Below are 24,848 nucleotides of genomic sequence, written 5' to 3'. Positions count from 1 at the left end.
TTACTGATACTGATATAGAATGAATGTCTGATAAAAAGATCTATAACCTCAGAATAAACACCCGTGATCTAATACAGTACAGCATGGTCCTCACACTGAACTCTTTAAATAGGGATATCCTGAAAAAAGAAAGGAAGAAAGAAAGAAAAAGAAATTCAGAAAAAATTAATTTGGTCCACTGAACAAAAACCATAAAAATTCACTTACTTTAGTGTTTTTTTGGCTATGAAGATATCTCTTTTTGTGAGTATCCAGCTTCAAGTATGGAATGCCATACTCCTTTAAACTAAAATTTGTGATGTGTATAGTCAACTTTAAGGTGAAAGTTTTGAGGGAATATTTTGAAAAGTTTCAGGTAGCCTCTTTCAGAAATGAATTTAAGTTGTTAATTGTAATTCAGGTGACTAAGTAGATTCTTTTTACCACTTCAGACTGGTATGGATTTTACTTCACAGTCAAGTTCAGTGTCTTCCACAGTTTTACTAACTTTTCAGTAGCACACTAAGGTTATGTCACTAACATGAAATAAGTAGAGCTATATATGTTTAACTGGTTGAATTTTCTGGTAAACCAATATAATTATTAATTGTACCTTCAAATAAAAGATCTTGTCTTAAAAAAAACACAAAAAAAACAAAACAAAACAGAGGAAGATTAATACAACATGGCAGTTAGACGGGCCAAAGCTACCATGGAGCTGAGGATGGCATCCTAAGGTAAGGATAACAAGAAATTGTTTTTCAGCTATATAGGGAGTAAAAGGAAGGCCCAGGGTGAAATAGGACCCCTACTAAATGGGCAGAAGCAATTGGTGACGGACAGGGGGGACAAGGCTGAACTCCTCAACGAGTTCTTTGCCTCAGTGTTCCTAAGTGAGGGCAAGACAAGTCTCTCACTGGGATTGTAGGGAGGCAGCAGCAGGGCACCAGACTGCCATGCGTAGACCCTGAGATGGTGCAGAGTCACTTAAAGGAACTGGATGCGTTTAAGTCGGCAGGCCCGGATGAGCTCCATCCGAGGGTACTGAAGGCACTGGCTGACGTCATTGCGCAGCCACTGGCGGGAATATTTGAACGCTAATGGCGCATGGGCCAGGTCCCGGAGGACTGGAAAAGGGCCAATGTGGTCCCCATTTTCAAGAAGGGGAGGATGGAGGACCCAGGCAACTATAGGCCAGTCAGTTTCACCTCCATCCTTGGCAAAGTCTTTGAAAAAATTATCAAGGCTCACATTTGTGAGAGCCTGGCAGGAAAAATTATGCTGAGGGGAAACCAGCATGGGTTCGTAGCAGGTAGATCATGCCTGACTAATCTAGTCTCTTTTTATGACCAGGTTACAAAACACCTGGACGCAGGAGTAGGGGTTGACATCGTTTACTTTGACTTCAGGAAGGCCTTCGATATGGTATCCCACCCCATACTGGTGAACAAGTTAAGAGGCTGTGACTTGGATAACTACACAGTCCTGTGGGTGGTGAATTGGCTAGAGGGTTGTACCCAGAGAGTCGTAGTGGATGGGTCGGTATTGACCTGGAAGGGTGTGGGCAGTGGGGTCCCACAGGGCTCGGTCCTTGGACCAATACTCTTCAATGTCTTCATCAGCGACTTGGACGAGGGAGTGAAGTGTATTCTGTCCAAGATTGCGGATGACACAAAAATGTGAGGAGAAGTAGACACGCCGGAGGGCAGGAAACAACTACAAGCAGACCTGGACAGGTTGGACAAATGGGCAGAAAACAACAGAATGCAGTTCAACAAGGAGAAATGCAAAGTGCTGCACCTAGGGAGAAAAAATGTCCAGCATACCTACTGCCTAGGGAATGACCTGCTTGGTGGCACGGAAGCAGAAAGGGATCTTGGAGTCCTAGCGGACTCCAAGATGAACATGAGTCGTCAGTGTGATGAAGCCATCAGAAAAGCTAATGGCACTTTATCGTGCATCAGCAGATGCATGACGAATAGGTCCAAGGAGGTGATACTTCCCCTCTATCGGGCGCTGGTCAAACCGCAGTTGGAATACTGCGTTCAGTTTTGGGCGCCACACTTCAAGAGAGATGTGGATAACCCGGAGAGGGTCCAGAGAAGGGCCACTCGTATGGTTAAGGGCTTGCAGGCCAAGCCCTATGAGGAAAGACTGGGGCACCTGGACCTCTTCAACCTCCACAAGAGAAGGTTGAGAGGCGACCTTCTAGCTGCCTATAAGTTCATCACGGGGGCACAGAAGGGAATTGGTGAGGTTTTATTCACCAAGGTGCCCCCGGGGGTTACAAGAAATAATGGCCACAAGCTAGCAGAGAGCAGATTTAGACTAGACATTAGGAAGAACTTCTTCACAGTTAGAGTGGCCAGGGTCTGGAACGGGCTCCCAAGGGAGGTGGTGCTCTCTCCGACCCTGGGGGTCTTCAAGAAGAGGTTAGATAGGCATTTAGCTGGGGTCATCTAGACCCAGCACTCTTTCCTGCTTATGCAGGGGGTCGGACTTGATGATCTAGTGAGGTCCCTTCTGACCCTAACATCTATGAATCTATGAACATTAGGGCTGAGATTTTAAGTGTACAAACATTATTAAATCAAAACTTTGTTTCCAGAGCTGTAGTTCATCCAGTTTACACAAGCCATTATTGTTTATGGCAGTCATGTCAAACAGCAACCCACAAGCTGGATCTAATGCTCAGAGGTGGATCATGTGGCCTGTGGGGTTTCATGAATGTGGGTCTTCTAGCCTGCAGGGTTTCCCAGTAGGCCTGTGCAAAGTGGCAAGTATTTGCTTTGGATTTGGCCAATTCAGAGGGACAGTGATTTGATTTGGTGATTCGAATCACTGTCCTGATTTGATTCGGCCCATTTGAATCTGAAGATTCAGTGCCAGTTCAGAGATTCGGCCATAGACTAAACAGGCAGCAGTCCTCACCATGCTGGGCACATCTGCCTCTAGCTGGTAAGTCTGTTGTGGTGTGTGGAGGGAAGTGGGGGGGTGCAGATCTGCAGCCCTGGCTTTGCCCACCCTGCAGAGCGCAGTGGAGCGGGGGCTATGAGGGGGCTGCAGCCACCCTAAAATTCCCCATAGCCCCTGCCTCTGGCCCCTCCCCAATCCAGGTGCACGCACTTGCTACCATGCCCTGCCACTGCTCACCCAGCCGGAATGAAGCCGTGGCTTGTCCGGGAGGCGTGGGGAGGCTGGGTGAGCAGCAGGAGAACATAGCTCTCACTTCTAGCACCTTCCGCTGCCCATCCAGAGTGCAGCCTGGCCCAGCCCGCCCCATGCAGATCCGGGGGCACACACTTGCTCCCATGCCCTCCCGAATCAGCGGCACACAGCGGTGCGCTGTGGCAGGAGCCCCACCCCCAGCTGGGCAGCTTGTGCCAGCCCCAATCCCTCCCTCTCTGTGGGAGTGTTGATCTGCCACCCCCCACCACGCCCTTTCCCTCCACCCACCACAACACACTTAACAGCTGGAGACAGATGTGTCCAGCGTGGTGAGTACTGCTGCCTGTTTAATCTATGGCCAAATCTCTGAATCTGTGCCGAATCTTTTCCAATTTGATTTGGACCTTTTAATTGGTCTCCCGATTCTATTCGGATTGGGGTTTCCGCTGCTGAATCAGGCCAGATCTCCTCCGAATCGAATCTACTACCAGAGCTTCGCACAGCCCTACTTCCCACTCTACCTGTCAGAGCCACCATATTAGCATGACCCAGCACCCAGAGGGCATTAACCTAGGTGGCTAATGCTGCCACCACTACCTAGTCCCCTTTGCCTACCTTTGAATTTGTTTTTTGAGTCAAAATTTGGTGGCAGTCAGGTGGAAGAAGACGCATGAGCAGTGGTGGCATTAACCCTGTGGGTGCTGACCATGTCAACAAGTGGTTCTGGCAGGGAGTATGGCTTGCTCCTAGCTGCTGACAGGGCATATTTGTCCACCAACTGACTTTAGTTTGATACTCCAGGTGTGGAATTCAGTTACCTGTGATCATCTGAATTGCCAAGCTTGAGTAGGGGACTAGGTAGTTGTGGCGGCATTAGCCACCTAGGTTAATGCCACCTGGGTGCTGGTTCATGCTAATATGGTGGCTCTGCCAGGTACAGCGGGAAGTAGGGCTGTGCAAAACTTTGGTAGCCGATTTGATTCAGAGGAGATTTGGCCCGATTCAGCAGCCGAAACTCCAAATCCGAATAGAATCTGGAGACCAATTAAAAGGTCCAAATCAAATTGGAAACATGCAAATTCAACAGCAAATAGGCAGAGCCCTTTTCTCTCCAGCACCACCTGGGGTGACAAGGAACAATGGTCATAAGCTGATGGAGAATAGGTTTAGGTTAGAGATCAGAAGGCAATATTTTACAGTTAGGGTGGCCAAAATCTGGAACCAACTTCCCAGGGAAGTGGTCCTTGCCCCTACCTTCGGCAGATTCAAGAGGAGGTTGGATGATCACCTGTCTGGGGTCTTGTGAACCCAGGATTCATTCCTGCCTGTGGCAGGGGGTCAGGCTAGATGATCTGTTCAGGTCCCTCCTGACCCTGGCTGCTATGAAACTATGAGTATATGCATGCAAATAAGTATGTTTGCATAAGGACCTTTGTATAGGACTGTCCCTCTAGCTTCTTCCCTGCCGTTAAGGGAACTAACACAAAACACAATCACAACAGAAAGATTTATTACAGATTTTACTCCATGTACATTTACTCTGTAGCAAGGATTGGATACATATCAGTACTTCCTAGCTAAATGCCCACATTAGGTACTATTATAACACCTGCCCACTAGAAGGCAGGGGAGCTGGTCCACATTGAGCAAACAGTAAAATGACTAGGGGAATGGACACAGAGATATTCTACATTGTAATTTTCCTATGTGGAAAATTTACTCTCTTTTCAAGGGCTAAATTTTTTTCTGAATGTAAGTTATTTACTCTGTGGTAGGATTATGTGTCATGTGTTTGCTCCACTTCTTTTACTATATAGAAAACACCTTGTTGGTCCACATGCTAAGACTGTGGTCCCAAATCAGGGCCATCCTCAAGCAGCTTGTAGAATCAAAGCCTTTGTTATCTCAGTTGTCATTGACATGAATGCTGTTAATTTGAATGGATTAGAAACTGGCTTAAAGATGGAGAAAGAGTAAGTATAAATGGTCAGTTTTCAGGATGGAAAGAAGTAAATAGTGGGGTCCTCCAGGGATCTGTGTTGGGACCAGTGCTGTTTAACATATTCATAAATGATTTGAAAAAAAGGTGAGTAGTGAGGCGGCCAAATTAGAGGACAACACATTATTGTTCAGAATGGTAAAGACCAAGGTACACTGTGAGAAACTACAGAAGAATCTGGCACTATTGAGTGAGTGGGCAACTAAATGGCAGATGAAATTCAATGCAGAAAAGTGTAAAGTGATCCACCTGGGCAAAAATAATCCAAATTATACTTACACTATGATGGACTCTACATTACCTGTTACCATGCAGGAAAGAGATTTGGGAATCGTGTACAGTTTACTAAAAACATCAGCTCAGTGCTCAGCAGCTGTCAGAAAGGCAAACAAAATGTTAGGGATCATCAAGAGAATTGTTAATAAAACTGAAAGTACCACCATGACCCTCTAAATCGATTGTGATTCCACCCTTGACTTCATCCATGCCACACAGCAGACTCCCTCAGTATAGGCTGGATAAAGGGAAAAGGGTTTTATCTGTGCCTAGACCTCTTGTGTCTGTACTGGTCTCAAAGGAGTCAAACACCTCCATGTTTGTACATGTATCTTCTTCATCTGGAAATAAAAACCAACCACTTATTATTCAGTTATTTGACTCAGGGTAGTCAAGTTTTGGAACAGGCTACCTAGAGAAGCTGTGGAATTTCATTGCTGGATATTTTCAAGAACAGGTTGGACAGACCCTTGGCTAGAATTGTTGAGTGAGGGATGATCCTACCTTGAATAGGGAGCTGGACTAGATAGCCTTGTGTCTCTTCCAGCCCTGCCTTCTTATGATCCTATTTCACTGTCTTTCAATTCATATCAATGTCAGTTTCTTACGGCCAAGCCTAGGGACCAACTGAGGACTGACCTCTGCTCTGTGAGGTGCTGAGCCAATAGAAGTTAAAGATTCACTGTGCCCAGTTCTGGTCCCCACACCTGAACAAGACTATAGAGCTAGGATGGTACAGAAAAGGATGATTAGAGGTATGGAGGGGCTTCCACATGAGGAGAGACTCAAGAGGTTAGGCCTGTTCGGTTTAGAAAATAGATGCTTGAGTAGGGACAAGGTAAAAGTTTGAAAAATAATGGTGAAGAGAAAGTAAGTAGGGATTTATTCTTTACTATCTCACAATACAAGAACTAGCGGTCACAAAATGAAACTGGTAGGTAGTATGTTTAAAACTAACAAAAGGAAGTTCTTTTTCACACAGCATCTCATTAAAGTGTGGAGCTCATTGCCACAAGATATTGTGGAAGCAGACAGTTTAGCCAGATTGAAAAAGGGATTGGACAAATTCTTGGAGGGAAAGGTGCATCAGTAGCTATTGAGCGTGGGAGGTAGGAGTACAGCCTCCGAATCTGAACCTCCTAGACCTTAAATGCTGGAGGCTGCAAATGAGAGAGGAACAGTGGGGGGAAAAAACTCTGGTCATACCCAGTTGACTCCTTTTGCCACTGTGTGACACAGGATATTGGGCAAGATGGACCTATGGTCTGATCAGTAAATGGCAGTTCTTATGTTCTAGTTATTTTTTTAAAAAAGGGTTAAAACTGCCTTTTAATACTATTCCTGTCCTTTGACCCTTCTAGTAATTACTGTTTACAGCCACATTTTTCTGAAATGGAGGAAAACCAAATGGAAAACTATTCTGTGTGTTTGATAGCACTGTTTGTTTAGTCAGATTCATTTAAACTGAAAACTGCTAAGAAACTTCCTTCTCTATTTTTCTCTCGCTCCTTCTCATTTTAACTGTAGTATGTAAAACATGTTCAGACAAAAAATGATTTTTAAGTTCATAGCTTGTCTTTTAACCTCTTTGTGCCTGTCTGTTTGTAAAGTAGATACAATCAGAGTTACCTAACTCAGAGATTTTTGAACAGTAGACTTTGACCTGTGAGACGTTTGTCCTTTGTGTGACTTGTATGTACTTTTATGAACTGGGGCAAATTATTTGCTCCCTGTTTGTCCATCTATAACATTATAACATGAAGATATTAAGATTTCCCTACCTCAGCAGGGGTTCTGGGGATTAATGCTGAATGTTGATACAGTTCTATGTAAGCATTGATGATTATCACCTGCTTCTCCTGTAGACTGGAGAAATAGAGAGACATTGCACCATGATGGGAGTGAGCAAGCATTTCTCCTTTTATGCTTGACATGCTGCCTTGCACAAATCCTTCACGGGGTGTTGGATTACGTGTGTGTGTGTGTGTGTGTGTGTGTGTGTATGTGTGTGTATATATATATATATATATATATATATATATGAAAAAGATTGCAGTAGAGACATAATTGATAATATTACTTCCTGGGGAGAGAGAAGTTGGTATTCAAATGTAGGTAGGTAGATGGCTTTTCACAACAGTACAGTAACCATGCTTTTGAGTTATTTACTAATGCCAGTGTGCTCACAACTGCTGTCATTCCAAATCTAATCTAAACAGGACTAGTTCACAACTTTAGCTTCAAGAAAAACGAATCAAATTTCATCTATTTGACTCTGTGGACTTTTCAGATAAAGCAGCATGTCTTCTGTGCCTCTGGATATTAAATGAGCATAAGATGAAGTTTAGAAGACTAGGTGTTCCCCTGTGTCCATACAGAATTTGTCCCTCCCCCGTCTTTGCCTCCCTGTTGCATTTTGTCCCTTGTATTGGTTGGCAGTTTATCGAGTTGTCCAGAGGTTATTGTATTTCAGTCATGATTATGTATGTATGTATATAATGAGACAGATACTCTGGTATGTTGAAGCTGTTTTGCTTCACTACATTTTGTTACCTGGCCACTAGAGAATTCCACTAGCTGTTGGGCAGGACTTGGAATGCCTGCCTAGGAAGTGCAGCCAAGGAAAAGGGAATGGGTCCAAGTTTTTCTTAAACCCAGCTAAGCTCCATTTGCCAGAACATACCTATGCCAGGTTAACCAGAATTTAACAAAGTTAAATAGACGAGACGTTATAAACATCAGCAGGTCCTTTGACCACGGATGTTAGCAGCATTCTGGGAATGCTTACCTAAATCTTGTCAGACAGATTACTTAATTTACACACTGTGGGCACAGTCCAGTATATATTGATGTTGGTGGAAAAGCTTTTATTGATTTCAGTTTCATCAGATCTTCTGTTTCTTTCTTTCTCTAAACAAACTAGCACAGCTTCAAAGCCCAGGAAACTCTGGCTCTTTCTATTGGTTTTACCTCTATTTCCAGTTCTTTTATTTTTTAAAGCAAGTAAGGCACTACTATAGAGCAAAAACTATTAAAAGAACTTTAAGGTGTGTAATTTAGCATTTTCTGGACCTCTGAATGCTTACATATGAAATATTTGAGTAAAAAATGATAGTCACTTTCAGTTATTACAACTCCATGTGTGACATTTCATTAATGCATTGCAATGTAAATACATTGCTGCTGCTTAAAATGGATGTATACTTTGAACCTGAATGACATTTTTAATGAGAGAATATGTCAATTTTAATTTTTCATGGAAATTAGTAGAAAGCATGAACTCTTCAAATTTTCATTCCTTGTGATATAGATTCTGTTGCTCTTCTCATTGATGAGCACCTTATCTCTGTAGTAGTCCCACTGATTACTTGAGGAGCAAGTGTGAAGGTGCAAAGGTAACAGCCTCAGTCGCCAAGAAAGAATTCTTATTCCTGAAGGAGTTTGTCCATGACCTAGAGAAAGTAAAGTACAAACTGTATTAAAGGGGTTGAGGATAAACTGCGTGAAAAGGTTACTATGCTTCTACAGAGCCAACCTAGTTGATCACTAGCATATATGTATATTATTACACAGATGATCACTAGCATATATGTCTATTATTACTACAACATGTATTTCTCCAATAAATCATTTATGAGATTTTGAGCAAATGAATAAAAATGTGACAATATTATTTACCACGGAAAGCACCATTACATATGTGATTATGTAATATAAAGCCATAGAAAATAGAGATGGAAGGGACTTCGAAAGGTCATCTAGTCTTCTTGAACCAAAGACAGGATCAGCTATGTCTGACAGATGTTTTTTCTCACTGATGTATGTCTAACCTGTTTTGTTAAAAACCTCATGTGATGGAGATTCCACGAGTGATTTATTCGAGTGCTTAACTGTCCTTACAGCTGGGAAGTTTTCCTTTAATGTCTCACCTAAATCTCCACTGCTGTTGTTCTGTCCGCAGTGGACATAAAAAGCAGCTTATGACCTCTCCCATATATAAAAAATATGTTGGCATTTACTACTTTTGTGTGAATGTACAACTGTTGCAGTTGAAATATTCATTATAAATTAAGTTATACTTTATTCTAAGATTTGGGAAAAAATAGTCACACATTAACTTTTATTTCTAGTCACAGAAGAATGACAGTGCTCCCCGAGCTACCTAGGAGCATGACAATAATTTAACTTGAATATATGGCTTGCGTCTATTGTGTTAAAAAGGTTTATAATTTATGTAATTATGAGATGTGTTCTGTATCTAGACATTACCAAATGTAACAGTTTAATAGTTATTTTACAGGCCCCTATAAAATAGTATGAAAGCAAGGCACCTGTCTCTAGCCATGTACTTTTTTGATAGTTATGTGTAGGAAGTTGTGCATGTACACATTTTGATATACAGCTCACTTTGTGTCATATGTCACGGCAACATTCTACTTGTTCACTTAAGAGACAGTCACTTTTATTGGTGTGTGTCATAGTTACAAAGTGAACCACATCTTTTAGCTATTCTCAAGTACATTCTAGAGGCAGGAGCAAATTTAGGGGGATAGAGGGGGTGCAGTTGCCACTTTGATTCCTGCTGTACCCTAAATGTAAAACCAACTGCCTGGGAGGGGCAGTGGCATTTCTATTCAGGCAGCAAGCAGTGAGGAAATCAACTGACTTCATGCCTCATTATAAATAACCTACCTAATTCATGCTAATGTCTCTTCATTCCATAGGTGTTAACAACCCACTGCCCTTTTTAGTGGTCTTGATGTTCCACTATTCAAACTACCCTTCTGCAATTTTGCTGTCTGTTAGTCATTCCTGGTAATCTCTCTTCTGTTTCAGAGACCTAAAGACTATCTTAGTTCTAGCTAAAAACTATGGCTGCTGACAGATATGGGGGATGGGGGAAAAGTGCTCTATCAGAAAAAGCAGTGCATTAGTTTGACCTGGTTCTGCAGTGTCTGTATAGAACAGGCACTTCAGCAGAGTTTTTTAGTGCTTTTATCTAATAGCTGACTCAATCAGCTATTAGATAAAGCACCAAAAAAAGCCCTGCTAATGCACCCCAATCTATATGGATGTTGGGCGAGCTGGGTCCAGTTAACGCAGGGCCTCTTCTGGACATGCGCTGGCTCAGTATGGGAACACACAGAGTTTAAAGTAAAGCACTGTTTGTTTGTTTGGGGGGGAAGGGGGGGCTTTGTTTTGTTTTTAACATCTCCTGAGTGAGCAGCCCTAAACTCAGGTGTACTAATATTAACTCAGGTGACTGACAGTTAAGTATTGAAGGCACTGTCAAGACCCTCAAGAAGACTAGATTTTGTTTTATGAATTTGAAAAATAGATGTATACTTAACTATAATGACTACAGAACTGACGACACAATCTTTTGACCATTTTTGCCTAGTTTCTTGTGCTTTGTAAATTGAATATATTATATTGCAAATTAGTGAGTATTCCAGTAAAGTTATATTTGTTTTTGTGTTGATCTTAAACTGAATAACATAGTTCTAGGCCCATAGCATATTAGTAAAGCCTTGTAGCTTCTCTTTAACTGGTGAAAAATGTGTCATGTTATATGTGATGATACACCACACCATCTGCACCCCCCTTTTCAAAATCCTAGATCTGCCCCTGCCCAGAGGTGACAATTCTAGCAACCATCTACCTCTCTGCAGAATGGATACACGTAGTTCAGGCACATTGGAACTGGATCTTTGGGCAGCAGTCTTCCTGTTGCCCAGGCATGTTAATACAACACACCCAAATAGACAAGACTCCTTCACAAGCCCTTTTATTTTGGAAGTCTGTCACACCGGCTGATTAAAGTGACTCAGGAAACCCAGTTGCTTTAGAACAGAGCATTATTTATTTCTTAATGGCATATTGTACCGAGAGCAAAGGGACAATACAGTTTAAAGGCTTCCGTGCATGGATTTTATTTGCATCTTAATCTCTCTTTGCAAGCTTCCATAAATTTCTTATCCTTGGCTAAGAGAGACTGCTACATTTTCTCCCATTCTGTGCATATCTGTATGCTGACAATCCATTCATTTTCTTCTTTCTACTCAGTTGAACATTTTTAATGTTTTAGTATTTCAGTTGATCCTAGAGTTAGACCTAGGAAGACTAAACCTTGCTGGCCTGGTTAGACCAGACACATGACTTCCCCAATTTCCCAGATGATAACTCCATTTTGTTGTTCTCTCTATAAAGTGTAACATCAATATCTTTGTGAGTATTACATTTTAATTTCCTCATACCAGACTCCATTTGTTAAGTCTGTGTAATCAGTTGAGTGCAATATCAACCAGCTAGGTAGAGGTGCACCTGATATTCATAAAAATAATATGCAAACATCCCTCGTTCTCTGCAATGGACAGATAAATTAATTGCTTCATTGTCATCAGTCATCACGAATAGAAAGTTACAGGAGTAGGTTTTGTGCATAGAATGATCATTTTTAACAACAGTTCCGCAACAGTTCATTTTCTATATACTGTATATACCCCTCATACTATGCGAGAGAATGTTACCAGTATATGCAACATACAGATAACAAAATCAAGCAATTTAAGTGTCAACTAGTATTTCAGTGTTTAACTCTTGGTATGAGTGGTAGAGTATGTGTAAAATGTATCGAAAGTACTGTTCTCTTACCACACATTTGAAAGCAAATGGTGTGTATGATATGTATCAACTACTTGATCTGTTTTACATTTGCAGGAAGGACAGAACCCAGGTCCTCCACCATTAATTCCAGGACTGGGGCAGCAAGGAGGACAGGGCCGTCTTGCCCCTCACAACCAAGGACCTGGGCCTAATAAAGGTAACTAAATATCTTATTTACTTAAGTATAAGTAACCTGCCAGAGAGTCAGATCATGTGTGATGCCTCTAGATCAGTGGTTCCCAACATTTTTTTTTACCATGGCCGGGTGGGAGCAGGATGGGGTGCGCAGAGCTGCCTGCCTCCCTCCTGGGGCTCCCCTGCTGCCTGACTTTAACCCTGGAAGCTCAGCTGTAACCCTGGAAGCCACTCACCCGGGTGGACAGACGGGGCTCTGAGTGGGGCCTTGTGCCACGACCCCACAGCCAACCCACCGGGCCACAGCCTGGTGGTTGGGAACCTCTGCTCTAGATTAGTGATTCTTAACTAAGGTGCCACAAGATTCTTTCAAGGGTGCCTCAGGGTTCCATGCAGTGTTAGCAACGTTAGGTGTGCTGACTGACTCACCAGATGAACCTAGAGATTCCAAATAGGAATCCATAATGATAAGATCATTCTGACTTGTTATGGACTTCCAAAGTTCTTTGCCACAGAAGACTTGCTCTAGTATTTTTCTGTAGTCAAAAAACAAGTGAAAATTAAGAGCTGACATTTTTGCCTAGAAAGGTTGAGAACCACTGTTCTAGATTGATGAGGCCAGAACAGAGTAAGAGGTAGACATATGGAGAGAGCTATCTACAGGTCTCTGGTAGAAATATGGAAGAAAACGTTCCTCTGCATGAGTAAATGTTGAATGTAAGGTCTGTTTTTTTCAGAGTTGTAAAATAAATAAAAAATAAAAATTGAAAGGCCCCTGGAGTGATTTAGAAAGTGTCACAGACGTTTTGTTGCATCTTTCCCTTCAGGTGATGCTCGTGGCCCTCCAAACCATCACATGGGCCCTCTCACAGACAGAAGGCATGATCAGAACAGTGGTCCTCCAGATCATGGTCCTGAGAGAGGACCGTTCCGAAGTGGTCAGGAGTGGGGTGATGGTAGGGACAACAGGGGCCTGCCTGATAGACGAGGACCTCATCCAGATTTCCATGATGACTTTGAGCGGCCAGATGACTTCCGTGATGATTTCCATCCAGACAAAAGATTTGGCCATCGGTTACGTGACTTTGAGGGGAGAGGAGGCCCACCACTACAAGATGAGAAATGGAGACGAGGTGGCCCAGGGCCTCCCTTTCCCCCTGATCACAGGGAATTTGAAGGAGGGGGCTCAAACCGTGGGCCTCCTGGGGCATGGGAAGGACGGAGACCTTCGGATGAGAGATATCCACGGGATCCTGAAGAAGCACGATTCCGTGGAAGACGGGATGAGAGGTAAGAACAAGTCTAGTCAATGCTTTTGGATAAAGGGTAACTGAGGGGGGTGGGGGATCTTTCTCCTTGGGTTCCTTTTCATTTAGGAATCTATCTGTTTCAGATTTATAAACTGGAAACCAATAAGGAAATGAAATCTCTAGCATACCCACGTATAGAGTATTTAAAATCATTCAATAATAGAAGAAAACATGAAAAACAGTCTTGCACACAGCAGCTTCCATGTCTTTATGCTGTAAGTGTAAAGAAAAGGGAGGAAATGTGTAGAGAGAAGATCGGGTGACACAGGACGGGAGATTTGAAATCGTATTGAGAAGAATTAACAGGAGACTTCAAGGCCAGAGATCTGTACTAAAAAGCGGCAAACTTTGGAACACTAGTAGTGGAGATTCAGTATTTTCATCTCCAGTCCCAGGCTACAGCATGGCTGTAGAAAAATATACAAGTAAGATGTTATAGACTTCCAAGGAGAAGAAACAGTAAACCTACTATAAGTATGAGGGGCAGAGATTCTCTCTCTCTTGGACTATCTACTATTTTCTCATGGTTTTTGTTTTTAGGACTTTTATTTCTCTTTCTGACACATTTCTTCCTGAGTGCTGGGTGAAAAACACAAGAATAGCCTAGTTTTTAGCAAGGTCCTTTTAGTTGCTTACAGTTTCCTTGAGTAAAACTCAGGAGACAAATTTTGCGTCAAGTTATTAGTGAAAATAGGGAGGAATTCCTTTTCAGCAAGTAAAGTTAACTGTTGTGGAATTTACTCCAGATTTACACTAGCGTAACGGAGAATAGAATTTGGTTTCCATGGTCTAACCTCTCACTGACCACCTACTCCATATGTATATATTATACATGTATATTTGTAAAAACGTATTGTTGTCTTCACAGTGTACAATCCTGTCTTAGTTGCCTTTTTAAATCATTTTCTTACATTCCTTTTACTTTGCATCTATACAGCTCTCCTTTTAGCTATTTGCTCTGTAAGAGGTACATTTCTTTTGTGTGAGGAATATGAAAAGAAGTGAAAAATAACTAAACAAAGGTAATCACTCCACACCTTTGAAAAAAAAGAGTAATTAGAAACAGAGCTTCACCACTGAATGGTCTGTACCATAGAATTCTGAAAGAGATGGCAGACAATATTTTTAAAAGTACAGTTGTAGCTGAGGTTTTTTAAGTGTCTAGGAACTGGGGAGAAATTGATGTGATGCTGATTTGAAAAAGGTTTCAAGAGAAGAGCCTGGGAAGCTACCAGACTTGTAAGTTTGACCTTTGAACTGAGAGAGAGGGATTAAAGTAAGAGCGCATCTATACAGATTGATTGGAGACAATCAGCATAGAACTGTAAGAGGATTATTATGTTTAACAAACATATGAACGTCTTTGAGTAAGTGAGGGGTTGAAATAGACATCATCCTCTGGCAACTTTTAAGGGGTGATCCTAACAGTCCTAACCCACCCGTCATTTTTACTTGATTTGGAGTTTAAAGATTATAATTGGTTTGATTAAGCATGGGTGGTGTGTGTGTGTTTCTCTCTCTCTCTCTCTCTCTCTGCCCCCCTCTTTTTCTCTGATTTTCTGTCCTGTACATCCCTGTCCTTTTCCTACTCCTCTTGTGCACATCAACATGACACATGTACTACAGAGACCTGGCTCTTCCTGCCTGATAGTCTGCATAGTATGTGGTTGTGTAATAAGTTCCTGTACCTCGTGGATGAACTTTTGAGAACCTTCAAACAGGAACCGAGCCCACCAGTCAGGATTTCATGTGTGACCATATTTATGAGCCCAAATTAGGGACAGTAGCTATGTCAGGCATAGCACTTATAAACTTTCAAGCTGAACTCTGGCCATTAAATTGCTGAAAAGGCAAGAAGCAAGGCATTGACTCCAGTAGCCTTAGGACTTTGTGTTGCAGTTTTAAGATTTATAAGCTACACAGTCAGACTAAGTCAGTATTTTAGTGGAAGACCTTCTAAAGAACATCTAAAGTTGATCTACAGTAGAGGACCAGGCAGTTAAAAAGCTAAGCAGTATTGCTCAGTGCTAGTTGAACCATTTGTTCCTGAAACTCTTCAGTTTGTCTTCCCTGATCATCGAAGTTTGTGTAAAATGGTTCACATCCAGGCCCAATGCTCCCTGCAGCCACTGCTGTGCCTGTGCAGCTGCAGCATCCTCCTTTATTGTGTTTGTTTGCTGGGAGGTGGAGACCAGTTGTTTTAATTAAAAAAATGTACAACAGTTTAAAACTCTTGTATTGTGTTATGACTACTGTTAAAATATTTAAATTTGTAATTAAAAGGTTCATGTTGTTAAAATTCTAAATAAAAGTATCTAAAGTTTTGCTTGTAATAGGATGCACTGTGTCTTTAATGAGATGGGGTAGGGGGTGACACACAATGACAAGACTACCTTGGTACCACCTAGCTACAGTTTGGCCAGCATGGAACTGGGATGGTGAGGTGGGGAGTCAACAGGCGGGCAGAGAAAGTGCTCTAAGATGTCAAAGTTGTCACTGAAGGGTGGGCAGCATTGTGGGAATGCATTGTGAGGACTAATTGAACCAGTGCAGCTGCACCATCTAAACTTCTCATCTCTGTCAGCACAAACTCTTCTGACAGGAGGTGTGCACCGAGGCGGTTATTAAAAAAAAAAAAAAAAAAAAAAAAAAAAAGGGAGCTGTTGCACACGGGTAGAGATGTAGTAGTATTTAAAATGTTTGTGAAATACTACCAACTCTTCTGCACATGGAAACAGAGTTTTACAAACATTCCCAGAGCTTCAGTACGTGCTACAAATACAGAAAATATCTAACCTATAAGCGATCCTCCGGTTGCCATGTGAGGATTAGTAAAAGGCACTCTACCCACCGAAGAGGCTCCGAATCAATTCCTCGGTGCAGTGATGGCTATGTTGTGCTGCTTTAGGATCCAGTATAAATTTTAGGTACTAATTATACAATCCATTGAAGATTCTCTGATACTTTTTACAAGCGTCAACTTCAGTGTCATGACCAAAATGGTTTTAGACAACTTTGTCTAAATTAAATCCCCCCATTCTTTCAGTTAACTAAACTGATCTTCACAATTCAGTGTATTGCTATGCTCTGTTAAATAGCTGACATCATGACAGAGTTAACTGCACTTCCAGAATCACATGGTAAATGAATCAATGTTTTAGGAATCCTTCAAGATAAAAGCTGCTTTACTGATTCAAGAATTTTACCATAACAAAATAAGCCAAAATCAGGAATCAGGAAATTAAAATCTTCTGTCTAGTCATGAAAAGACTCCTTCTAATTATAATTTTCTCTTTGGTTTCACCATGTAGTGGTAAATAAATAGAAATGGTTTTGAGGAGAGAAAATCCAACGCATCATAGTTCAAAGAATTTCACTTCCCACGGGTTTTAAAAAGTGGGCCTTGAGCTTGGCCCTCTTCTTAGTCACGTGACATCACTCTAACTGTCCTTTTCATTAAATGGACACTATCAACTTAAATATCTTGTAAATATTTTTCTCTCACTTGTCATGTGAAAGACCCACACAAACAACACGAGGACTCTGAACAGGGAGACAGTGAAAATGCACGTGCAAAGTGTTACGAAAGCCACAAAAAAAAGAAGTTATTCTCCACAAATCTCTTCCAATTGTAATACTTGTAGGTAGTGCAGCAATAGTAGATGAACATTTCAGACGCAAGTTTAATTATGGACTCTTTGGTTTAGCAGGGATTAATTTTGCTCTAAAACAACGTTTGTACCATGTTTTTTCTTGCAGCTTCAGAAGAGGAGCACCCTCAAGACATGAGGGCCGGGGACCTAGGGGAAGGGATGGCTTTCCTGGTCCTGACGACTTTGGGCCAGAAGACAATTTTGACTCATCAGATGATAACTCAAGAGGACGAGATCATGGTGGTCGAGGGCGAGGTCGGGGGACTCCAAGAGGTAAGGGAGCATTCTTCCATACTGAAACCCATGAGCTTGTTCATGGCAATGGAAAAATGGTTCTTGGGGTAATTGTAATAGTTTGGGTACAGTGTTTCTTGTTCTCCATCTCTTGCTGTACAGGAGGCCGAAAAGGTCTGCTTCCCACTCCAGATGAGTTTCCCCGTTTTGAAGGACGGAAACCAGAATCCTGGGATGGAAACAGAGAACCAGGTAAAAATGTAGGCAGAATTTACTTTACAGCATGTCTGGCACTATTACATAGCTGTATCTAAAGATGCCATTGTTTTAACTGTTGGGTTTTTTTAATGGGTAGCTTTAGAAAGGTTGAAGAGATGTGTGTTTACACTTAACAGATGTATATACAAGGACTGGTTAATGTGTTTCCTGAGCCAGGCAGAGAAGGCGCTCACTATGAATAAAGTTGCTGAAGAACACAGAAAGCATAGACATTTGTTTCTGTACTTTTGAAAAAAAGAGAACATCAGATAAGGACCTTTGTCTTTTCTCCTGTGGTCAGGTTCCCGCCAGGATCACCCTCCTCATGACGGACATTCTCCTGCTACCCGAGAACGTTCTTCCTCACTCCAGGGTATGGACATGGCCTCACTGCCACCACGGAAACGTCCCTGGCATGATGGGCCAGGGACATCTGAGCACAGAGAAATGGAAGGCCCAGGTGGGCCCCCGGAAGAGAGGGGCAAAGGTAAATAGTGGCTTGTACTGAGAACTTCATAAAGCTGTATAGGCAGACAAGATTCCTTGGGTGAATTTGATATCTTTTATTAGACCAACCTAAATGGTTGGAGAATAGTTAAGCAAGCCCGTATATATTTTTGACAGAGAGCACAGAGTTCCTCATGTAGGGTGATAGGGTAGAACTTTAGGTTTAAAATACATTTTAAAACAGGTGTTACTATCTATGAAGATCTGGCAGTTTTTGGAGCATGATAGAAAATATGAACAATGCCTTTTCACACATGGACACTGCCACCTTCAGTCTTATGCTGGTTTAAGGCTGTTTGAAGATCTGAACTTGTCTATCATTTGTGGTAAAGCCTTTGGGGTAGAAATCCTATCTTCCTCCATTTTGCATGGTGCCAGGTATGCCCAATATAGTTTTGCTAAAATGAAGCAAATATTATCAGCTTGGCCTTAGTTAGCGGATGGGCAAAGCATCTTTTTCCTGTTAATTGCCTTGAATTGCTACGCTGTTTTGGTTAAGTACCTTCCCCCCAGATTTATCTAGATTGTTGTAACAGGAAATGCTCTAGATCCTGGGAAGACCAGATGCAATTTATGTTCATGTCAAGTAGAATATAGCATCCCTTCAGGACTCTTTATCAAAACTAGACTAAGTGACACTTCTGCAATTAGAGGATTTAGACAAGATTTCTTATTAATGAATAACATAAAAATTGATTTATAAAGAACCTACTGAAGTCCACATATGCCGTCAGAGGGAATTTGGATTAGATTTTCTTATTCGGCATAAGTGGAGTTCTGATAGGGCTGGGCACTCCAATGCTTTATATACTCTCATTTAACAAGCTGCATGCCCATGGTATCAGGTGGAACAGTAATTTGGCTTCAGAGGAATTGTTTTGTTGGCTACCCTATTGAGGACTCTCCTATTGATATTACTGTTATATGTGGTAGGAAAAAGGATATGTAGAAGCCATGCACGTAAAAATTGAAGATCTCAGATCATGTATTATCTAGGAGGGTTTGAGTTGCACAGGAATTAGCTCAATAAATCTTAAGGATGGGGGCATATTCTGGTACTTGAGAAGGATGACTTGAATTAGAGAATCACTAGCAATGTGCTTCTTTCCTTAGGACGAGGAAGTACAGGACCTTCCCAGAGAGTGCCAAAATCTGGGAGGTCTAGTTCTTTGGATAGAGATCATCATGATGGATTCCACAGAGATGAAGCTTTTGGTGGAGGCCCTACAGGAGGCAGTAACCCTTCCAGAGGAGGAAGGAGTGGGAGTAACTGGGGAAGAGGAAGCACCATGAACTCTGGCCAGTCAAGGCGAGGAGTATCTAGGGGCAGTGGAAGGGGCCGATAGAAGAGGCTGTGACTGGGTGATACCCAGTCCTTACTGGACAGTATTTAAATAGACTTCTATTGTGGACTCCTTCAGAGTAACCCTGCAGCAACACAACCCTGAATGAACTCCTACTTGGAATAACTGAATGTGCATTAGTTCCTAACAAGGATCATTTCCTAGATCAAGCAACTGCTACTAGCTGCAAGGTTGTAGCTGGCTTTCTGTTTTGCCCTCTCCAACCCATCTTCCTCACCCTCTTTTTATCTGCATTGTTTTGTGAAGATAAAAGCTGGAATTTTTTTTAGTCTTGTGAGACATGGAGCACCTCCACAGATTTCTGTTCACCTCCAGATGGAAACTTGTTTCTATATGTACAGTTTGTCAGAAAAAAAAGTTAAGTTGTTTTTGTATGAATACAAAATGTAATTTGCGCAAGAATTAACAAAAAAAAAATCAGTGCAATGTGTGATTCTTTATCTTTACTTACCTACCAGGAAAAGCATCTTCCTCTGTTTAATTTTCAGATTCATGGAGCCATAGGACTACCTCTATAATTCTCTACAGTACGAAAGTACTACTGCGTTAGTCCCATCAGTGTTGGGCTTTTATGTTTTGAGAATTTTCATTTATACCATTGGCACCATATGTTTATCAAATAATGTATGGGTGGTGGTGGTGCTGCACATCTATTACAGTACACATACACAAAAGGTCAATGTTTGCAGTCCTACCACTCTTGGAAGACAAATGTAGAACACTGGCAAAAGCTTTTGAAGCACAGATGGCACAAAGAGGCCTCACTCTGACTGACTACTGCCGAAATAGCCTTTCTTCAATAAACTCATAGCTTCCTGTGGGGAAGTACTTGAAACAATATATCCTTAATTTAAAATAGCATCAAGTCTTATGCCACAGAGAATAGAAATTCAGCAGCAGATTAATCTGGCTGCACATACCAACTTTTCCACAGTAGACAAGTATACACACTGCCAAGAAAAATGATCACTATATTACCAGCTGGTGCATCCTAAAAGGTTAGCAAGTGCAAGCCAGGTACCTTGATCATAGATATTTTAAAATATATATATATACTTTTCTTTAGATTTTTATGTTCCATCATTTTATTCCATTGCAACATTGTTACAATTTTTATTTTTTTTATTCCTATTTAATTATTTCTATTTCATAATAAAGCTGCTTACCAACCATGCTGTTTCAGTTTTCCCCATAAATCACCTGAAACCTGGTGGATGAAGTTGTAAAGCATCCTATCCTTTACTCAGGAGATTAGTCCCACATAAGTGAGTATCTGAGAACCATCTTTTTCCTGGAAATTAAGTTTCCTGCACTACTGACTGAAGAACTCAAGAATTAGGTACAGGAGCTAGAGGATAATGGAAGAATACCGTGAGCTCCTGCACCATAAGCGTAAGTAAAAGGTAAAGGGAGTGGAGAGCTGAGGACTTCCATAATGTGTCACTGAAACTGCTCTCTGCAACAAGAGTAGATGCATATGTGGCAAATCATTCTTTTGTTTTCATATTTTACTAAAAGATGCAAGTTCCCACAGGCACAGCCTGACTGAATTGTAGATAGGAAAGACCTGTGTTACATTTGTGGGACTTAGCAATTCTTTATGCATGCTTTGCAGGAGAGGCTATCTTTTTCCATTGTATCTATCTGGTGCACGTGGAACAGTTTAAATTCAACCAAATTATACTAAATACAAAGTATGTTACAGGAGCTGAACTGATTTAAGGAAACTCTGGCCTATAAAATGATGTTACCAGGTATTTTTTCTACAGAGAATGTTTTTAAGGAAAGACTGGTAAGCAGCAGTTAAGGAGGGTCTTCAATCATATCTACATATTTGTATCTTCAACCATCCAGGATTTGTGCTAAATAAAGATGCAATGCACATTCTTTGTAGTAGGTTATGATTATTAGTAAAGGGAAAGCAGTTTGTGTTCTTTATCTTTTCTCCTAAAGAATGGTTCACATTAAAAATACAAGCCTTGCATCCCAGCTGCCCTGAAAGACTGACAGGAAAAAGTGATTTTTATTGACTGCTTTGAATCTGATTCAACGCTGGCTCCAATATCCTCTAAACAACTGGGATAATAAAGAGGCTGACTCCAGCAGCCTCTCTCCCATTAAGGGCTGAGAAAGCTCCCACTTTGGACAAAGACATGGAAAAACACTGCACGCTGTTTAACATAAATTCTGAAATCTAAATATTTTTAGATAAAACATAGGTTTATGCTGTTGTTTCTCTGCAAGTTGTTTTAGTACAAGACCTCCTTAACTCTTCACTAAAAGTAATTTTTATAAGCCATTCTTAACCCCTCCAAATGCAGAATGGCAACATTCTAAATTAAACAAGGTTTGAAATCAGTTCAGAAAGGTTGGAACTGCAACACATCCAAAGAGAGGTGTTAAAAAGGTCTAGTATGAGAAGGCAGAACTGTTACTAACTTAAAAGTAAAATCTGGAGTCCCAAAATGTAGTAAAACCACAACATCAGTTCTTCTAAAGGGGAGAAAACAGGGTTGAACCAGAGCACCAGCAACCCCTGTGAGAATAAGATTTGCTGTGGTCTACTGTCCCTTAAAGGGCTGTTGCAGCAGCTGGGTAGCAAACTATAGTTTCATGGTAATGGGAGGAACAAGCTCTCTTCAGCTGAGGCCCTTTTACCAGTCAAATATAATAGGCTGTAAACCTATTAACTAGCTAGTCTGTTCATTTTTTAATCACTTTGTCCAAGAACAAGGAACCTATTTACACTAAAGCTGTAAGTACAACTTCATACATCGTTAATGAGAAGCCCCAACTTGCAAGCCAACAGCAGATTCAGTATTGGTTCAAACAGTGCAGACTTATTTTTTTAAGATACAAAAACTAGACTGTGGCTAGAACATCTAATTTAGCAATTTTAGTAAAAAAATACTTTTAATAAAGTTGTAAAAAATTAGCTCCACTTTTAAAGTTCCACTTTACAGTTTGTGTAATTACTTTAATTCTGTGCAAATATAACCAAGTCAGTTAATACTATCTGATTAAGCTGTGGTGGGTCACTGGAATACTGCAGGCTTTGGTCTGCTTTATTTGGCCAAATCTTCTCAAGATCAGGCTGTAAACATCATTTGAACATGTACTTCCCTGACCAGCACCTAAAATAGGTGTAAAATGGGCTATGGCATTTACTTAAGCAAAGATATCAGAAACTCACCCTACACATCGCAAAGGTACCTGAAATCCAACAGCGAACACAAGACAGCACTGCCACAAAGTAGAAATAGAAGCAGTAATGCATTTTGAGTGAAATTGAAAACTAGTAATTACTTTCACTACTTCTCTATGATTGCTTGCCTAAGATGATCCTATTTGCTAAAGGAGGCACCTTTCTGCGATCCACAGCAGCTACAGCTATTACCTGGGTTAGTTAAAAGGATGTTACTTTTCAGTCGTCATGTTACTGAACTGATGGAAGGTACAGTTAGAAATGGAACAGATATATCCTTGGATTGCTGTTCAGACCAATCCTAGATCACCTTAGTCCAAAAGGAGCACTTTTGAAGGTGTGTGCTGAACTATGACAAATGAGATAATGCTTGTGATATACTTAGCCTTCCTTGAAGTTTCACCAATGTGCCTGTATTCCCCACATTTTGCTAAGTATCAACACCTCCTGAAATACAGTGAATTCAGCAAGCAGCAAGTGTAGTAAGACTCTACTTGCTGCCTCAGACTCTGGGTCCATTAGTATTTCTGCTGCATCTGGCTTTATTGTGACTCACTTTTCCAAGTGGCCTGTGCAAGTCTTACAGCTGAGACAGGAGTTTGGCATTCCTGGTGCTTCTCAGCCATCCAGAGCAGTGCTGTAACGCCAATTTCATGACAGGTGGGTGCTGAGAGCTGGCCCGCCCAGGGCCTGCTGCACCTACAGCCCAGGAAACCAGCTCCTAGTGTCACTGCAGCAGCTTACAGCCCAGGGTGGCTGTGAAGTGGCTCCTTGAGTGCTGGAGGTGGAAGCGAGGAGAGAGAGAGGCTTGAGTCCGTGGGAATGGGAACCGCTGCGGCCACCGTCTCTGCTCTTCGAGGCACTAGTCGCAAGGCCAAGTCCTGGCGCCCGGGCCCCCAAGCCGGCTCCTCGCGAAATCCGGGGCCGAAGCCGCGAGGTCACACGGGCAGGGTCTTGGCGACGCGGCGCCGCACGAAGCCGCCGAGGTAGCTGAGGCCGGCGGCGCCGCCGGGCAGCAGCGAGAGTAGGCAGGCGGCCAGCGCGGCCAGCTGGGCGGCGGCGCCGAGGGCGGAGAGCGCGGCGCTGCGCAGGCCGAGCGCGGCGTAGAGCGTGGCCGCCAGGGCGCCCAGGTAGAGCGCGCCGGCGCGGCTCGGCGGCCACAGCAGGTGGTCCGGGCCCCGCAGCAGCGCGGCGGCGCCCAGCGCCAGGGCCGAGCCCAGCGACCAGAGCAGTGCGAAGCGGCGGGCGCGCAGCAGCAGCAGCGGCACGTGTAGCGCGGCCAGGCCGAAGCACAGCGCGGCCAGCACCAGGCACAGCGCGCTGCCCGCCAACCGCTGCCCCCGCGTCAGCCCCAGGCCCGGCCAGCACCGCGACGCCTCCTCCGCCTCCGGCTCGGCCTCCCACGGCCACGCGGACAGGCGACTCAGCCACGCCCGCGGCCCGGCCTCTGCCTCCGCCGGCTCGGCTCGCGAGGAGCCCGGCCCGGAGCCGCCGCCGGCTCTAGACTGCGCCAGGTAGTCCTGCAGCTGCCGGCCCAGGTCCGCCATCTCGGCGCGGCGGTTAACGGCACTGCCCTACGCGGCCCAGCCTGCAGGTACGTCACATCCGGCCGGCGGCAGGGGGCGGGGCGGGGCGGGGCGGTGCTCCGCCGGGCCAGGCTCTCACTGGAGGGGTGGGGCAGCGTTCGGGTGCCATTCGGAGCCCTCCTGTCGTCATGGCAACGGGAGGGGTGCTTGGCAGGAGCGCGGGGCGGTGTGGGCAGAAACTGCACCCGAGCTCCGCCTCAGCCACGGGCGGGGCCGCGACGGGAGGAGGAGGAGCGCGAGGTGCTCCGGTACCGTGAGAGTGGGGAGCACCCACGTGCAGCACCGGGAAGTCCGCCCTGGTTTAACTAAACCCACGCGAACACCCCTCGTTTCGGGGAGTGCTTTTATTTCACTTGTTAAAAATATTCCCAATCGAGCTACACCCAAGCGAGAGCATCCGCAGCACTTCGCTCGGGCTGGCTGAATTACATGGGCTTAGAAAAAGGGAAAACAATTCCCAGACTCCTAGAGGAGTGGGGCTGGAAGGGAGCTCCAGAGGTCATCTAGT

The 24,848-nt window shown here is 43.0% G+C and overlaps 2 protein-coding genes across 6 annotated transcripts in view; one reads left to right on the top strand and one right to left on the bottom strand.

The window, feature by feature from the left end:
• Positions 1–19,969, top strand: part of WDR33 (WD repeat domain 33) — a 116,900-nt gene extending 96,931 nt beyond the window's left edge. For 2 of the 4 annotated variants that reach the window (XM_059730890.1, XM_059730891.1), the window contains 5 exons: positions 12,143–12,245; positions 13,051–13,513; positions 17,293–17,672; positions 17,980–18,165; positions 19,299–19,969. In XM_059730890.1, coding sequence (XP_059586873.1) covers positions 12,143–12,245; positions 13,051–13,513; positions 17,293–17,672; positions 17,980–18,165; positions 19,299–19,531 — 1,365 coding nt within the window. In that variant the 3' untranslated portion in view covers positions 19,532–19,969. Of the gene's footprint in view, positions 1–12,142; positions 12,246–13,050; positions 13,514–13,616; positions 15,867–17,292; positions 17,673–17,979; positions 18,166–19,298 lie in introns of those variants that run through there. The other 2 variants (XM_059730892.1, XM_059730893.1) reach the window with 2 other exon arrangements.
• SFT2D3 (SFT2 domain containing 3) lies at positions 17,560–24,414 on the bottom strand. Of its 2 annotated transcripts, XR_009463432.1 has the most exons (2): positions 23,311–24,414; positions 17,560–17,649 (listed from the first exon to the last, which is right to left on the bottom strand). XR_009463432.1 is itself a non-coding variant. In XM_059730899.1 (1 exon), the coding sequence occupies exon 1, from the start codon at positions 24,299–24,301 to the stop codon at positions 23,693–23,695; it is 609 nt and encodes a 202-aa protein (XP_059586882.1). In that variant the 5' UTR covers positions 24,302–24,414; the 3' UTR covers positions 22,444–23,692. The 2 variants fall into 2 exon arrangements, 1 of the variants encoding a protein (XP_059586882.1); XM_059730899.1 differs by lacking the exon at positions 17,560–17,649 and having other exon boundaries at positions 22,444–24,414.
• Between the last annotated feature and the right edge of the window lie 434 nt (positions 24,415–24,848).

Source organism: Alligator mississippiensis, chromosome 7 (genome assembly GCF_030867095.1).
Source record: "Alligator mississippiensis isolate rAllMis1 chromosome 7, rAllMis1, whole genome shotgun sequence".
In the NCBI taxonomy this organism is placed as follows: Eukaryota; Metazoa; Chordata; order Crocodylia; family Alligatoridae; genus Alligator; species Alligator mississippiensis.
The sequence above is the reverse complement of the archived record's forward strand: the minus strand, read 5'-3'. Positions and strand labels throughout refer to the sequence as shown.